This window comes from Chiloscyllium punctatum, chromosome 3, assembly GCF_047496795.1.
Source record: "Chiloscyllium punctatum isolate Juve2018m chromosome 3, sChiPun1.3, whole genome shotgun sequence".
NCBI lineage: Eukaryota > Metazoa > Chordata > Chondrichthyes > Orectolobiformes > Hemiscylliidae > Chiloscyllium > Chiloscyllium punctatum.
Window position 1 is genome coordinate 158,328,755 of NC_092741.1, and position 18,705 is coordinate 158,347,459.

The window sequence follows — 18,705 nt, forward strand, 5'->3', positions numbered from 1 at the left end:
TAAAGCAGCGCAGCTTATAGGGAGTTTCTGGATAAAGAGAAAGTCTTTATTTTTGGTAAATTCATGGCACTTCCATTAATTAGTTCTGTCATGATTAATTGCATATTAATTATTAGACAAGGTTAGAAAATGGATGAGGGATCGTTACATAAATACTTACTGTTTTAATTTGTGATATATGGTTTTGAGATTTTAGCTAAAGATAAGCTTTTTATATGAAACTACTTTGTTAATTAAACTGTTCAGTGCTGTCATTGGACACCTCTGGAGCAGACGTAGGGACACTAACATTGTGGACCAAGAACCCTTTTATCACATTCTAGTAGAACAAAAATTGGTACACTCTGTTTTAATTTAGTTGTACATCATTAATAATTAATGAATTAGGCGCATTCAGCCAATTCCACAATATTACATTCCACATTTATGATGTTACAGACTCACAGTATGAGGCTTATACAGATTCTCCTGGCCATGAGTCATGTAGGATCCTTCTGCAGGTAACCCAAGTGCCATCATTGAGTTCACATATAGCTCGATCATTTAAGTATTCATACATGATATATGTAACAGCGCAGATATTCTCATGACCAGAGATTTGCCAGAGCAGGTTAGATGGGAGCTGCACATTGGGTCCAATACAATGGAGCCCATTGAGAATTGCCTGAAATAGTCCAATAAAATCAGATAATTTGGAGGGCTCCAGATCACCTGAGTTTAATAGTTACCTGTGGAAAGTAACCTACTCTCAGTCCTGGGTAAAGATTAAACCAACACCACCTCACCTGCCTCCACCCAAATCTGCTATTAAACTGAGACTGGCCCATTAACATCCCTCCTCCAAACCTGAAACTAATTCCCTCTCCCACCTATTGAACCCCATCATGACCCCTAACTGGAAGCTGGCATTGCATAAACCATCACCAACTTCAAACCTCCATTCCACTATGTCCCTCACACACCTAGCACTCTAACCCCTCAATCGAATGCCAGCCTATTCCAACACTTAGCTGACATTACCACCCGCGCCTTTCAGCTGAGCTGTCCCAGTGTCCAGCCGAGCTGCTGGATGTTTTAAACCTCACAGCACAGTGGCTGCTGCAAAACGGAGGAGCAGCAGCTTCTAAAAGTTCATCTTTGCTTCTGGATCTGTCAATTCCCAAACAGCTTTATAACAGGACACTCCTGTCCAGGAATTTCTAGCGCAGAAGTCATGGAAAGGTAAGTGGATAAGTCAGCTCCGATTGGAATATTTGGGAGACTGTTCCAACTCCAGTATTCCCTGGTATGAGAACGGTCCTGGGTCATTGGAGCTCATAGCTATGAACAAAGATGATCAGGAGCACACTGGAAGCTGATAAAAAGGGCAAATGGTCCACCATCTGTGAAGGAATTGAGCTTGTTAGGACAACTTGCCTTTTCTCATTTCATGCTTTCTCACCTATCCAACTCTGTGCTGAAGTCTCTGTAACTCTATATTGATGTTTTTTTGTTTTCAAAATGATTATAACAGTCATTTAACAGAGCAGAAAAAAATCATTTACTTTGCTTTCCTGTTAGGGATTGGCCATTTCAGAGTTTAATCTTTCCGATCAAGAAAACATCCAGTCCGATGTCAAGGAAAAGATTAACTTCTTTTGAAGGTTCAGTAGCATATATATTATGCAATATAGTTTTAAATCGTGCTTTATCTCAGAACATGCATCACTGCAACAAAATCTTGCACTATGCTTTTTGAACCCCAAGTGTTTGACAGTCCAACTGATAACTGCTTTTAACTGATAGCGAGAAGCAGAAAGGAGAATTATTTTTTCACAGATACAGTGAATCTGAGTAAATGTATATGTGACAAGGCCAATGAATAATGGCGTGCCTTCATCTGGATTTTACTGTAGCAGAAGAATTAACTAGTAATACACCATACACAAGCCAACTGCATTTGTTAACCATACAGTTAAGTAATGAGTAAAATGGGAATAAAGTTTAGATGTTATTGAATCACACCTTTAACTCAAGATTTGCCTTTTGATGTCAGCATCAAGCAATTTTTTATATAATTTAGACAAGTTGGATACAGAGTTAAATTTTAACAGCATGCTTTCATCAATAACTGCACATCACTGATGTAAATCTTAGAATTTTCTATACATGCCATATTTATGGCCAGAGTTGCAGTTTAGATGTCAAACACTCCACAAAAAGGAGCAGGTTTTTAATGGAATTCCACAACTGATTTCATTTAAGCACCTTTTTGCCTGTTATGCAGGAGTTGCCTCGATCCGTTGCTGCTCAACTTAAAAGCAGCTGCTAACAAGGTGAGGCTGTAAAAACCTGCTGTGTGACCAGCTCTCCTCTGCAATCTGACATTTGTCGACAGCTTTCATTAACAAACAATGCACTTCGTTTCAAATTAAAGTGCTGCAAAAATACTCATGGAATAAAACTCAAGTCAATGTTGTCACATATTTGGAATATTTCAAGAATTTTTTTTCCCAATATTTCCTGATTCTGATTTGTAAAGTGGTGGTTTCAGTCGGCTGGAAATTAGTGTTTAACAAAGCTTGTTCCACACAACTGGAGACATTTGGCAACACATAGATGATTTCAATCAATACAACATTAGCAGAATAGAAGCATTTATACCTCAAAACACTTAAAATTACTGTCACTATTTTCTGAAACAGCCTCCATGTTTGGTGAAAGCTAAAAGGGCCCATGGTTATCAAAGCCTTATTTTGTAACTTTTTATGTAACTCGCTTGGACTCAGAAATGAAACCTTTTCAAATAAATTGTGTCACACACCTTGAACGATATCTGATAAGATTAATTAATTAGCAATTTGTGTAGAGGAAAATATTCTTTTTCTCCAGATTCCTTGCCACAGAAGTACACAGTGAAATTCCAGAAAAGAAATGCGTATGTTTTGCTGGCCATCTCCAGATAGTAATCATTCGATGAAGTGCCCTGCTATACTTGATTGGCTCCACATTTTAGGAGAAAGTGAGGACTGCAGATGCTGGAGATCAGAGTCGAGAATGTGGTGCTGGAAAAGCGCAGCAGGTCAAGCAGTATCCGAGGAGCAGGAGAATGGACGTTTCGGGCATAAGCCCTTCATCAGGAATTTGAAGGGTTCATGTCCGAAATATCGATTCTCCTGCTCCTTTGATGCTGTCTGACCTGCTGTGCTTTTCCAGCACCACACTCATGACTCTGGCTTCACATTTAACATTCACTCCCTTCATCATTGGCACGTAGTAGCAACAGCATGTACAATCTACAACATGTACTGTAGCAACACACCAAGGCTCCTTTAACAGCACCTTCCCAACTCACAACACAAGTGGTGCCCAAGAACACCACAACCTGAAAGTTCCCTCCCAAATCTCACACCATCCTGAGCTGGAACTGTCTAGTCATTCCTGCTACTGGGTCAAAAGTCTGGGACTCCCTCCCTAACAGCACTGAAGGGCACCTATACCACATGGACTACAGCAATTTAACAACGCAGCTCACAATCACTTTCTCAAGGGGAAGTGGGATGGAGAATAAATGCTGGCAAAGCCAGTGTCACCTACTCCTAGAAAACAGACTGTATAGAACTAGACAACACATACAGAGATAAAGGTAGAAACGTAAAGGCACCACCTTGCACATGTCATTCAGGTAGTGCAGAAACAAAAATATTGCAAATTTGTTAGACCGTAAAACATCTTCAGAATATGCTGGATTGACAAATTAACTCTGACTGCAATGATTCTCTAAGTTATTAAGTTCAGAGCAAAGGAAAGGAAGGGAAAAAATTCACATTCTAACTCATAAGTTGAGCTAGAGATCAGTAAATCTAAACTAATCTGAACCTTGCAAAGCTGTATGTTCATTGCCTACAAGGTAGCTCGCAAATGCAAGATCCATAGCCAGAAAAACATTTGTTTTAAAGTTGTAAAAGTAGTACAGCACCACTACAGTATACATCGAGAACACAGAATTTGAACAGTACTTCTTTGCGTAAAAGAACGTTAGACACAAAAGTCTGCTAAGGGATTTTTGCATCAGCAACAGAACTTTAACTGTATAGCAGGCTAAAGTCATAATATCCAATCACCAGGTCAACACTACTCCAAGAACAAAAATCAGAGTTTTGCTGGTGCCTGGATGAAGAGGAGAAGTGTTTCTAGTGACAAATAGTCTTTGATAAAGAGGAAAAAATGTTTTTTCCTGACAATACTGTACAACTTTCACACTGTCACAAATAGAACTGAAATAGGTACATTCTAATGAGAAAAAAAGTTAAAGATAGTATCAGACTTAAGGAAAACACCTATAATTTAAAAAATACAATTACACAAAGATGGGTGGCAAGTCAGAAGATATGGAGAAAACAAAAGAATGCAAAGAACAACTGAAAAATTAAACAGAAGGGAAAAATAAGTAAACAAGAAAAAATTCACTGGAAATAACCGATAGGCAGAGCTTTTATAAATATCCTAAAAAGGAGTTAACAAAATAAACATTGTACCTGTAAGAAGTGAGCCAGGGAAATTAACATGGAAAATAAAGACAGAAAGGCAGCACTGAACATGTATCATGATCTATCTTCACGATAGAGAATTTGAGAAACATCCCAGAAATAGTTGTAAATCAGGAAATGGAAACCAACTTGATTACATTCATTAAACAAATTGTTGGGTATGTAGGTTCTAAAAGAGGCTAGCAAACTAATAATTGCATTGGTTTTAATTTCAAACATTTTCCAGATTTGGGGAAGTTTCCATTAGATTTAATATTGCAAATAGAGTCATGCAGCACAGAAACAGACCCTTTGGTCCAACCAATCCATGCCAATCATAATCCCAAATAGTCCCTAAACTAGTCCCACCTGCCTGTGCTTAGCCCAAATCCCTCCAAACATTTCTTATTCATGTACTTTTCTAAATGCGTTTTAAACTCTGTAATTGTCCCCACGTCCACAACTCTGTTACTCAGAATCAGATGGAAATAGAAATTGTGAAACCGTTGGCTGGTCAGTTTAATGTCTGTCAGAAGGAGGATGTTAAAATCTATTAATAAAGGTGTTACAGCAGGCGACTGGAAATTCACAATAACCAGGCAGTTTGAGCATGATTTTGTGAAAAGGAAATCATGTTTGACCAATTTATTGGAGCTCTTTGAGGAAGTGACATGTTGTCATGAAGTCGAACCATTGGATGTACTGTACTTGAATTTCCAGAGGGCATTTGATAAAATTCCACACCAGAGGTTATTGTGGAAGGTAAAAGCTCATTTTGTATGGGGTAACAGATTGGATAAAAAGAAATAAAGTCAGCATAAATGGAACCTTTTCTGATTGATCCATGTGCCACATATTACCACTGTGGGAAGCTCACCTTGAAATGACTTAGAGTCATAGAGATGTATAGCACGGAAACAGACCCTTCGGTCCAACCCGTCCATGCCGACCAGATATCCCAACCCAATCTAGTCCCACCTACCAGCATCCGGCCCATATCCCTCCAAACCCTTCCTATTCATATACCCATCCAAATGCCTCGTAAATGTTGCAATTGTACCAGCCTCCACCACATCCTCTGGCAGCTCATTCCATACACGTACCACCCTCTGTGTGAAAAAGTTACCCCTTCGGTCTCTTTTATATCTTTCCCCTCTCACCCTAAACCTATGCCCTCTAGTTCTGGACTCCTCGACCCCAGGGAAAAGACTTTGTCTATTTATCCTATTCATGCCCCTCATGATTTTGTAAACCTCTATAAGGTCACCCCTCAGCCTCCGACGCTCCAGGGAAAACAGCCCCAGCCTGTTCAGCCTCTCCCTGTAGCTCAAATCCTCCATCCCTGGCAACATCTTTGTAAATCTTTTCAGAACCCTTTCAAGTTTCACAATATTTTTCCGAAAGGACAGACGTGTGATAGCTAAGTTTGCTGATGAGGGGTGGGAGAAGAGGTGGTGAAGAGGATATAAGGAGACTAACAAAGGGATATAGACAGACTAAGGGAATGGGCAAAGATCAGTTAAGTGGAATATAATGTGGGAAAAAAACAGAAATTGCTGGAAAAACTCAGCAGGTCTGGCAGTATCTGTGAAGAGAAATCAGAGTTAACATTTTCAGTCAAGTGACCCTTGCTCAGGATGGTGATTTGCTCCAGAGATACTGTCAGACCTGTTGAGCCTTTCCAACAATTATGGTTTTTGTTTCTGATTTACAGCATCTGCAGTTATACAGTCATAGAGTCATAGAGATGTATAGCACAGAAACAGACCCTTCGGTCCAACTCATCCATGCTGACCAGATATCCCAACCTAATCTAATCCCATTTACCAGAACCCGGTCCATATCCCTCTCAACCCTTCCTGTTCATATACCCATCCAGATGCCGTTTAAATGCTGTAATTGTACCAGCCTCCACAACTTCCTCTGGCAGCTCATTCCATACTTGGACCATTCCCTGCATGAAAACATTGCCCCTTAGGTCTCTCATCCTAAACCTATGCCCTCTCGTTCTGGACTCCACCACCCCAGGAAAAAGACTTTGTCTATTTATCCTATCCATGTCCATCATGGGTTTATAAACTTCTACAAAGTCACCCCTCAGCCTCTGACGCTCCAGGGAAAACAGACCCAGCCTATTCAGCCTCTCTCTATAGGTTCAAATCCTCCAACCCTGGCAACATCCTTGTAAATCTTTTTTGAACCCTTTCAAGTTTCAAAACATCCTTCTATTAGGAAAGAGACCAGAATTGCACACAATATTCCAAAAGTGTACAAATTAACGTCCTATACAGTCGCAACATGACCTCCCAACTCCTGTACTCAATATTCTGACCAATAAAGGAAAGCAAACCAAATGCCTTCTTCACTATCTTATCTACCTGCAACTCCACTTTCAAGGAGCTATGAACCTGCACTCCAAGGTCTCTTTGTTCAGCAATACTCCCTAGGATGTTGCCATTAAGTGTATAAGTCCTGCTAAGATTTGCTTTAGGAAAATGTGAACTTATCCACTATGGCAGGAAGAATAAAAAAGGAGCATATTATCTAAATAGTGAGATTGGAGGGCTCTGAGATGCAGAGGGATCTGGCTGTCCTAGGGAATGGATTGCAAATGGTTCGTATGTAGGTATGGCAACTAATAAGACAATCTAACAGCATGTTACATTTATGGAAGGCAGTTTATGGTTCGTTGGTGAGATGACACTGGAGTACTGTGAAGGGTGATGTAAATACATTGGAACTAGCTCAGAGAATGTTCATTAGACAAATGCTGGGAGTGGGACAGGTTTTCTTCAAAGGAAAGCCTGGACAGGCCAGGTGTGCATATGCTGGAGGATGGAAGGGTAAGAGGAGACTTCATTGAACCATACAAGATACTGAGGGGGTTGACAGGACGGATGTGGAAAGGATGTTCTCAGCGGGCTTTGAGAAGATTTATCGCTCAGGTTGAGGTTTTGGATGTAGGTAAGCTCGCTGAGCTGAAGGTTCATTTTCAGACGTTTCGTCACCATACTAGGTAACAGCTTCAGTGAGACTCTGGACGAAGCTTCATCGGAGGCTCACTGAAGATGTTACCTAGTATGGTGATGAAACGTCTGAAAATGAACCTTCCAGCTCAGCGAGCAAACCTACATCCAAGGATATTCTTCTTGTGGGAGAACGTAGAACCAAGGATCACTGCTTACAAGTAAGGAATTATCCATTTAAATAAGAGGTGAAGAGAAACATTTTCTAACAGGATTTTGGAAACATTTTCTAACGGGAGAGTCCTTGAATATTTTTAAGGTAGAGGTGGATAAATTCTATATTAGCAAAGATGTGAAACATTATCAAGAGTAGACGAAATAATTCGATCAACTATGATCAGTGGAAAAGGCTCAATGGGCTTTCCCCTCTCCTAAACTGTATGATCATATAACAAATTATTGAAAGGCAATTCTGACATACCTTTTAGTAGGAGTAGGTGCTCCAGAGGACAAGACTGAGTGGGACACCACTGTATCATTCATGTTTGGCAAAGAACGTTGTTGGGGGCTACAATGAAGAAAAGAAAAATACATTTCAGCAAGAATCCCATCGCAGTTATATGCTAGAACTGTTCCAGACTGACCAGCTTGTAACTTCAAATATCAATATCCAAGTTGTTCCTTTATAAATGTCCAAGGAAGAATTGTCAGTATCCTGCATGGATGAGGGAACTTTAATAAGCCAGCTTTAAGACACAATTCAATACAAAACAATTCTGACTTTGAAATTTGACTAGTTTGTTAGTGTGAAGTTACAGCTCAGGTTTCTGCACAGAAGAGCATCCATGAACCAGCACAACTGAGGAGTACACTAGAAAGCAATTATCTTTATTCTCCCTTTGAATTAAAAAAAATCTTTTAAGAGTAATAATCTGATAGCATTTTATTGATATAAATGAAAATAGGCTAATTATAAAATGTAGGCATTGTTAATGAACTTCACTACTCAACTGGACCCGAAATTGCTGGAAAATCTCAGCAGAGTTGGCAACATCTGTGGAGAGAAATCAGAGTTAACGTTTCAGGTCTAATGACCCTTCCTCAGAACTGAGCTTTTCCAGCAATTTCTGTTTTTGTTTCTGATTTACAGCATCTGCAATTCTCTTTAGTTTTTTACTCAACTAAACACATCCAAAATCACTGAAACTTAAACTTACCTTCAGTGATCATTTTGAACAATTTACCAGTTTCATTGGTACGCACAAGTCAGTTTCTTAAAAAACATTTGAAAACATGATCACTAATACCTGAGCACCTGAAAGAAAGTTTAATATCCAGGCCTTTCCCAAAGGAAATGCACCATGCTCATTATTATAACTTGAACGTGTATTCAGTTTCGCAGGGTTCAAAGTATCTTTGATTATTGCTTTAAACCAGCACTAAAGTTCCTGGAAACTTGACTTAAACTACACAAAACTTGAGCTTATAGTTTCTTAGTCTTTGAAGCTGGTTTGGCTGATTTTGGCACACGAAAAACCAGCAGAAACTAACACAAACTCTCTGCTGTAATATCGCTTGCGGTGATGTCAGCCAGATTGGAGAGATTGTCTGAAAACCCTTTTTGAGAGATGTAAAATACACAACCAGAGAAGTGCAAAAGACATTTTCAAAAATCTCCCAGGTGGCAGACTGGACTTCATGGGAATTTCGACACTTTGTTTTTAATGGGTTACTGTGACAAAAAGCATACAGCCGTATTCATGTTGCACAGAGAAAGGGTATTCCACAAGAGAGTGAAACACAGCAGGCAACAACATCAAGACTGATGGCTCTCCATCATTCAAAGCAGATCGTGCTCTCAAACTAGGTGCTGTCATTTAAGAGCACCATGAGACTGTAACATAGAAGGCTTCATATGAATATGTGTGTTCAATTACAGTCGGAAATGCTTAAACTGTACTTTTTAACCCCATTAGTTTATAAAGTTTGGTAATTTTATACATCCAATGTTTAATTAGAGCCAACTGGTAATAAACAGAAGACTCAAATTAGCCAGCAAAGAATTTACCGTACCGAAATAAAGAGTCAAAATATCAAATTAAATTTCTTGTTCAATCTTAATCTAAAATTGTTCTTAATTTGTTACAACCTCCTGGGGTAGCACACCATAAATTAAGCCCCATTTCTCCCAGAGGCAAATCAAATGTGAAAGGTTTATTTTTAAAGTACACACAATACCCCAGTTTATCTGATTTTCGCATCAAGTCTAACAGAAAGCACTGAAGAAGTTTCTATACTGAGCAATAATATTATTTATCTAAGTAATTAGATGGCAGCTATAAGTAAACTGAAATAAGTGACTGCCACATAACATGTCCAACTAAAACAGCTTATAAACTCCCTATTCTCCCTCTCACACTGTCACTAAGCTGGTCTCTTTTCTCTAAAAGCTGTTCTTTTTCTCCAGGATACTATGTCCTTGGTTTTTTTTTCAAACCTAGTTAGGAGTTCAGCTGTGTGAAAACTGGCTCTCTCTCTCCTTCTGCCCTTCTAACTTCAACCTGTAAGCATATGTTCTATTTTTACAGTTTTTTAAAGGGGGTTTGATTACTGGGACTGTTGTGTGTATTCAGGACAGCATAAGTAAGTTTAATTTAGATAGACTGAGTTCTGTAGGGGTTCTTTATTCTGTTATTTGTGTTTCATTATGTAATTTTGTGAATAAATCTTTGTCGGTTTTAAAACCTGGTAGTCAACCTAGCTAACTTAATCCAGGTAATTTTCACTGTACACTTACCAAAACAAATTGTAAAGTTATGACCTGGGCTGCCTGCTTAAGAATGTTTTGAATGGTTTGACCTAGTCCATAACAAACACAATACCAGAGCTATACAAATAGGCAGGGAGAGAGAAACTGGAAACCAGTGCAGTGGCCTGTGTCTCCTCACTTCCAATGTTGACATCATCCTTCTTCAGCAAACTGGATCCTTAATGTCCAGCTCGTTTTCTCTGGGAGTTTTTACTGGCTTGTACAGACTGACTTGGAAAATACTTCTGATTTATTAATTCTAAAGTCATAGCAACTGCTGTAGGAAAGGTAACTGGTTTTCTTCAAGTTTAACCTGTTTTATTTTACTACTGAAAACTACAGGCAGCCTCTACCGAGGGGAACAACAGTATACTTGTGACAAAAACAGAAATTGCTGCAATGGTCACCAGACCCGAAAGTTTAACTCTGCCTTCTCTTCACTGATGCTGCCAGACCTACTGAGTTGTTGTTTCTTATTTCCAGCATCTGCCGTTTTATTGCCCCCAAGGAGCATCCTTGCCAACGCCTCTGATCAGACACCTGTTGGCTCAAGCCCATCCACAGACTTGAGTACATTATCCAAGCTGCACAACAGAGGTCACATCCAACATCTCAAATGGCGTTAAAATGTCCCAAATTCATCATTTCTCAGCAGATCAGAGCAGTGCTCCCTCATGCCCTGGCTGATAAATATATCTCAACTAACATCACTAAAAACAGACTACATGGTCATTTTACCTCATAGGACCTTGCAGTGTGTGGATGTGCTGTGATGTTTTCTGTATTCCTGAAAATACGTTGAAATGATTTTATTGTGTGTGAAGTGCTTTGGTAGATCCTCAGGTCAGAAATGGGGCTACATAAAAACGAGTCTTCGTTTCTCCAGGTACACTCATCCCTTACAAAACTTTCTGGCTTCATAATCTCCTGATTGCTGCTCACCTTTAGCTTATTGATAACTCCCTTTTTTCCAGTTCCTCAGGAGATGTAATTACAGGAGCAGAAAGAGATTATACTTGTTTAAAAAGCTTATTTAAAGGGGAAACGAGGGATTTCAAATCATGTTGCCTTTTTGGCCTCCAGAAGAAATACAAATACCAAGACAATATTTTGTTGAAGAATGTTGGGAGAATTTATCAACAACTATTCCATTAATGCTATCAAAATAAATACAGTTAAGTTGAAAACAATTTGCTGTCCATTAGGGTTGTCTTAGATTAAAAACACAATTGCTCCAGTAATTGTAAAGCATCACTTAACAGAGAGAGTGCAACAGCAAGTATTGTAGTTGGAACTGCACAACAATGTCAGTGGTATGGGCATGTAACCAATCACATTCTGGTTTGGACAGTCAAAGCATTTAAGCTCTAGCCACAGTCCAGAAGAGACCAATAAAATTAATTGTTAGCATCAAGGATTTGGAGAAATGTGGAAAACCTTGCTGGGAGAGTTAGGTTACCTGTTACCAGAAGCACTAAAACATGTCTTTCACCTTTAAGGGATCTAGAGAATACGGCTGCTGTAGATACAGGAAAGATGTCAAATCAATGCAAAAACAAAACAATGCAAACTATCACCTGTTTCTCCCCCCAAAATTCCTTCATTTATGCAACGATGCAGCATGCCTCGCTGGACAGTTTGAAACTGGCTTTATGTCAAAACAAAACAGCCATCCAAAATTAGCAGCAGGCTAGCCACTCTTCCGAGAGCAACCTGGAGGTGGTAATGCATCAGAGGCTGTGACAACAGCTCACAGGCCATAAACACTGACTCTGTTTCTGTTTCTGTTTCAACAGATGCTGCTACACACGGTGAAGACTGCATCATTTTTGTATCACTTAGGCTTTGCAATCATTCGAAGTATTCACATACACCCAATGTTCAGCTTCTAATAACACACTGACTACAACATATGACTGTGACACAAACTATTACACTCACTAGGCAAGTTGATCAATTGCACCTATTTCTACCCACCTCCTTCCTGTTCTAAACAAGGTGTTTAGTTTCTTTGTTTTGAGATGGTTTTTAATATTTGCTATTATGTGCTGACAAATTCTAAAGCATCAATGACCCATTGACAATTGAACACAAAGTGAATGGAATGCTCCAAAGTGATTTCCCAAATTTACGGAATTGAATCTTCTACTTTAAAACCTAATCATTTTTGACCATATTTAATCAATTCTGTAGCCACATTTTTCACAATTTATTTATTACTAGCTCCTTAAAAGAAATGTGCACGTTCACTATTTTGAAACATTACACCTTCGTTAGCTTGTATCAGCATTGTGTTGAAAGACCCTTTAATGTCAGTTAGTCTTCAAGACAGCCAAGCCTTTTGCACAGAGTGCAAGAAACTTCTCAGAATGGAGTATACCAACCAATGAAAACAATCACTTCGATATAAGGCAATGCAAAAGAGTCATGAGTTCATGGAATGCCCTGCCAGTAGCAGTGGTGGACTCTCCCTCTTTATGGGCATTTAAACGGGCATTGGATAGGCACATGGAGGATAGTGGGCTAGTGTAGGTTAGGTGGACTTGGATCGGCGCAACATCGAGGGCCAAAGGACCTGTACTGCGCTGTATTCTTCTATGTTCTATGTTCTAAAAGAAAATAAAGGACTGAAGACGGTATGGAACGTGATTCTTTAGGTTACAGGACAGAATGCAGATGGAGGACTCTCGAAGTGAAATAACCCAGCAAAGAGTTGACAGTAATGGGGAAGGATTGATGGTGGGGGGGGGAACCTTATTTTATACTATTTTACAAATATTAGCTAAATTTACAAAGCATCTCAGGTGAGTTGAATGGGATACCAAAGCAGCAGTGGAACTGTGGCTGCTCTGGAATCAATAGGTCTCAAACAGAAGGAAAAGAAACTGGAGGTGTGTTGAAAAGATTTTTTTGAAAACCTTGCAAGGATCTGAGACAAATTCTACCATCTTGTTATTTGCTGGACACACAGCACCTCTGTGGACTGTGCTTCAAGAATTCCACCTGTTTGCTTGTTTGGAACTGAAGTAATTTTTATTTCCATTGCATATTAGTTAATCTGTTTGACTAATGATTTAGAGATGCCGGTGTTGGACTGGTGTACACAAAGTTAAAAATCACAATACCAGATTATAATCCAACAGGTTTATTTGGAAGCACACTAGCTTTCGGAGCGCCACTCCTTCATCAGGTGGTTGATGAAGGAGCATCGCTCCGAAAGCTAGTGCTTCCAATTAAACCTGTTGGATTATAACCTGGTGTTGTGTGATTTTTAACTCTGTCTGACTAAGGTTGTCAGGCCACATTTGGAGTATTGTGCGCAGTTTTGGGCCCTTTATCTCAGGTAGAATGCACTGGCCCTGAAGTGTGTTCAGAGGAAGTTGATAAGAATGGTCCCAGGAATGAAAAGCTTAACATATGAGGAACGTTTGAGGACTCTGGGTCTATATTCAATGGAGTTTAGACGGATGATGGGGGGAATCTAACTGAAACTTACAGAATGCTGAAAGGCCTGGAAAGAGTGGATGTTGGGAAGTTGTTTCCATTGGTAGGTGAGACTAGGACCTGAGGGCACAGCCTTAGGGTAAAGGGAAGGCCCTTTAGAACGTAGATAAGGAGAAACGTCTTCAGCCAGAGAGTGGGGAATCTAAGGAATTCACTGCAACAGGCTGTGGAGGCCAGGTTATTGAGTATATTTAAGACTGAAATAGCTAGATTCTTGAGTATCAAGGTGATCAAGGGTTACAGAGAGAAAGTGGGAGAATGGGGTTGAGGAACTTATCAGCCGTGATTGAATGGCAAAGCAGATTCGATGGGCTAAATGGCCTATTTTCTGCTCCGATGCCTTATAGTCTTGTGGACGTACTACTGAAGATATTGAAGTTGTAGCATCCCATAATAGCATACTGGAATCATGGCAAAGGTATAATGTCTATGTTCAAGGATAATTCCAAACTAAGATATGTACTTGATTTTAGTTTTAAAGATCTGACTTGTAATTGGTACTTTTGTATCAATTGTCACCGATGTTTGAATAATTTGTTAAGATTATGAACAAATTATGACCTTTTACTGCATTTCGAGACATAAATCTGGAACAGGGAAATCTGCAGCTGCAAAGGGTCAAGAGAAATTATTCGATAGTGTTGTGATGTTACTGCTCCTGTACTAACATTTCAGAGCTAGACCAACTGTAGCAGGACACAAATTTAACTTAGCAATAAAAATCTGGATTAGAAGAGGCGTTTCAGTATTGGTGGCCATGAAACTACCAGATTGTTATAAAATCTCAACTGGCTCATCAACATCCTTCATGGCAGGAATTCTGCTGTCTATACCCAGTTGGGCCAAAATATCACTCTTCCCTGTGCTCGGAAACAGCCAAGCAAATCCCTCAGCTGAATCAAACCATCATGACAGCTCCGCACGCAATACAATAGCTCAAGGGATCACCATCACATTATCAAGTGCAATTATAATGGGCAAAAAATTCAAATTAGATTAGATTCCTTACAGTGTGGAAACAGGCCCTTTGGCCCAACCAGTCCACACCAACCCTCCAAAGAGTAACCCACCCAGACCCATTTCTCTCTGACAAATGCACCTAACACTACGGGAAATTTAGCATGGCCAATTCACCTGACCTGCACATCTTTGGGATTGTGGGAGGAAACCGGAGCACCCGGAGGAAACCCCCGCAGACACGGGGAGAATGTGCAAACTCCACACAGTCAGTCGCCTGAGGTTGGAATCGAAGTTGGGACCCTGGTGCTGTGAGGCAGCAGTGCTAACCACTGAGCCACCATACCACACTGCCCCCTGCCCCCGCCCCCCACCCCCGCAGCACCCCCCCCTCCCCCGGACCTTACCAGCAAAGCTCTCATCCCAATAATACACTTATTACATTACATTTTAAGTCCTAAGCAACATCAACAATAATTATTCTATTTTTCAGCAACATTAACTTGCATCCATTTCCCATAATTTTACTATAACATTGACAACAAAGTATACTGCAAAATATTTCTGACAGTTTGCAATTCAACATCATGGACTGAATAATACACGCTTTTTAAATAGTCCTAACTTGCTAAGTAACATAATAAATTAGATAGTTAAGATTAATTTTACTTTCAGACTTTTGAAACTATCCAACAGTCACACAGTAAACACTAAACAGTAAGCAGTTAAACAGCTCTGCTCACATCCGCACCAATCAGAATCAGTATTGATTTATAACCACAGGATATGGAGACAAATAATCAATAAATCACATACGGCAGCCAAATGAAATGTCACCTGCACACAGGAAGCAAGTGGCTTTTGGATATTTCTGGAATGCGGTGATGAGCTAAAAGCTGCAAATTCTGCATTAATAGCTGCACTGGTTACCACTGCAAAGCCAGCCTGGTGCTTGTATCTGAATGTTAATCTTCAAACTGATAAGGTCTATCAACAAGCTCTCAATAACGATATAAGAGTTACAGTATCAGCACAGACTTCTCGCATTAGTTACACCATGCACGAAGAATTTGGGTGTGACAGTAGCAGCATCTGAGGGGAGTATGCACAATCCTAAATTTATAGCTCGAACTAGAATAATCCCCTGGTCAATAGAAAAGTTCAAATTCCCTGTTTGCTTTTAGGTAATTAAAACTCCTCTCTTATGTCACTCCACACCCATCTCTCAAAGAAACAAATTAGGCCAGACGACCTGTTTAAAGTTTACTTGTGGGATATGGATGTCTCTGGATGGGACTTGCACTTAATACCCATCCCTCATTGTCCCTGACGCACGACAAGATGCAAGGGAAATAATCCATTCCAAAGTCCAGGAGAAGACTTGAGAATGAGGGATACACCCCATCCCTGGACCAAAATATCCATGGGAAGCCGATCTTGCTGCTCTCAATATTACTTGCCAGTGACATTAACTGAATCAAAGTGGACTTTGGCCTCCAACTGGAAGGAACCCTTGCTCTGGAGAGTTGGTCTTGGAGACACCAAAATCAAGATAGAGGCCTCTGCTGAGGATACAAACAGTTCCCAAAGCCAGGAGCATCATCGGCAATTTTTGAAAAGCATTGGCAAATGTCCTCTCCTTTTTCAGATGAAAAATAATTTTCAAATGCAACATTTAGTCCAAATAATGCCAGCAAATGTTCCAAATGAAAATGCAAAAGTGAATCCCATTAGGCTGGGGGAAGTAGTGGTCTTGTGCCTTCAACAACTGCTTTCAGACTGCTATGTATTATGTTGTTTATTACCAAACTGGCACTAAGTTCTGTTCACCTATCACTGCTCTGTGCCTCATGGTCCAGCAACTCCCTAATTGTAAAATTCTCCTACACATTTCAAATCCCTTTGTTCCTCACTCCTCCTCAATCGGTGGTGGCTCAGTAGTTAGCACTGCTGCCTCACAGTGAATTAGCACTGCTGCCTCACAGTGGGTTAGCACTGCTGCCTCACAGTGAATTAGCGCTGCTGCCTCACAGTGGGTTAGCGCTGCTGCCTCACAGTGGGTTAGCGCTGCTGCCTCACAGTGGGTTAGCGCTGCTGCCTCACAGTGGGTTAGCACTGCTGCCTCACAGTGCCACGTACCCAGGTTCGATTCCAGCCTCGGGCAATTGTCTGTGTGGTGTTTGCACATTCTCCCATGTCTGAGTGGATTTCCTCCGGGTGCTCCGGTTTCCTCCCACAGTTCAAAGATGTGCAGGTTAGGTGAATTGGCCATGCTAAATTGCCCCGTAGTGTTAGGTGCATTAGTCAGAGGTAAATGGGTCTGGGGGGTGGGTTACTCTTCGGAGGGTCGGTGTGGATTTGGTGGGCCGAAGGGCATGTTTCCACACTGTAGGGAATCTAATCTAATCTATAAAAAAATTCTCCAAGAACTTGGAGCTCCTTCAACTCTAGCTTCTGACTCATCCCCAATTTTAATGACTCTATCATTACTTCTGTGCGTTCAGCAGATTGAATCCTAAGCACTGAAATGCACTGACTGCACTAATCCACTATTTTCCCTTTGTATAAGACACTTGTTAAATCTTACTTCTGAAAATAGGTGTTTGGTCATCTGCCCTAATGTATCGTCATGTGATAATGCTCTTGCAAAGTGAGGTATTTTATTGGGGCATTTTATTAAAGGTGCAAGTCACTGCAACAGCAACATCAAATTATCATATGCCTTTACCTTTGCTGCATCTCAATTGCTTTTTGCTGGATAATGAATTAGAATTACTCTGTAGTAGTACACCAGGTTTTGAGATAAAGACACACTGTTCCATTAACAGCAAGTTTCCACAAATATAAAAGGTGCAAACCTAAGTGCTAATTGCAGAAAGGAGCTTCTGAAAGATTCTTCTCAGGTTGCAAATAACAGCAGAAATGGCACATTGTTAACATTCTAGTTGGATTTTGAGAAAATAAAAAAAACAAGCAAGTAGTCACTTAAATGGAAATGCACCCAAACAGAGCAAAAGAAAGCAGCACACAGCAACTTGCTGCAGTCAATAGTTTTTTGTTGTTGTTGTTCACTGATGTCAACGACTAATTCAGAAACAAGGCTTGTGATTTTCCACATCACAAGTTTCGAAACCTGGCCAAGTCCCGAATGGGACGAGCAGACCAGAAGCTAGAAACGTTTTTCTTACAAATTGTATTATCCTGGGCAATGTTAACTTTCCAATTGCCTGTCACACAGTAATATCAGCAACAGCCTTGAAACCTTGCATCCAATGGTCGTGCATTTTCTGTTGTGATGGGAGGAACTGGCCATGGGAAGGAAGGTTGGCACAGAATTTGATGCAATTAAAAAGAAAATTAAAGAAAGAAACTGAAGTTGCAGGTGATGGCAATGGATCGGTGAATTTGTGCCATTTGGACACAATACCAGTGTGACTCTATAAAACCCAAAGATGGCCTGAATACAAATCGGTTTGTGTCAAGGACATCTAAGCAACTATGGACATTTTCACAAAGCAGGTTTTATACAGCTCTTCAGTTACGTCAAAGCAATTAAGAAACAATTCACCAATGAATGCAACACAAAGGCACCATACTGAGTTACTGCTGAAATCAATCAGGAACCACAAAGATTAAGACAACTAAGATATGAAGGGCATTATACTGTGGTAGGATCAATCCTCAATTCAGCTGAGTTGTTATAAGAAGGCAACTCCTCTGTGGGAGGAGAGAGTGCTGAGCGTAATTCAGTCCGCTCTAATTCACCACTAACATCCCAAGCTAAGGATTAGGAGAGAGGGAGGTAGGCTACTTGCTGTTTTAACGATCAAAAATGGCCTAAAGAAAGCTGACATGAAAATGAAGGCAAGTCTCAAAAATAAAGCCATGCTGCCTTATATAACCCTTTACAGAATTGCTTCTAACGATGTAACCAGCAGCTCTTCACTTTGTCTTTTGTTTC

General features: G+C 40.2%; 1 protein-coding gene across 14 annotated transcripts in view; it reads right to left on the reverse strand.

The window, feature by feature from the left end:
• Positions 1-18,705, reverse strand: part of dtnba (dystrobrevin, beta a) — a 516,323-nt gene that overhangs the window by 206,914 nt on the left and 290,704 nt on the right. For all 14 annotated transcript variants that reach the window (XM_072563143.1, XM_072563151.1, XM_072563188.1 and 11 more), the window contains exon 10: positions 7,956-8,042. In XM_072563143.1, the coding sequence (XP_072419244.1) occupies positions 7,956-8,042 (87 nt within the window). The remainder of the gene's footprint in view (positions 1-7,955; positions 8,043-18,705) is intronic.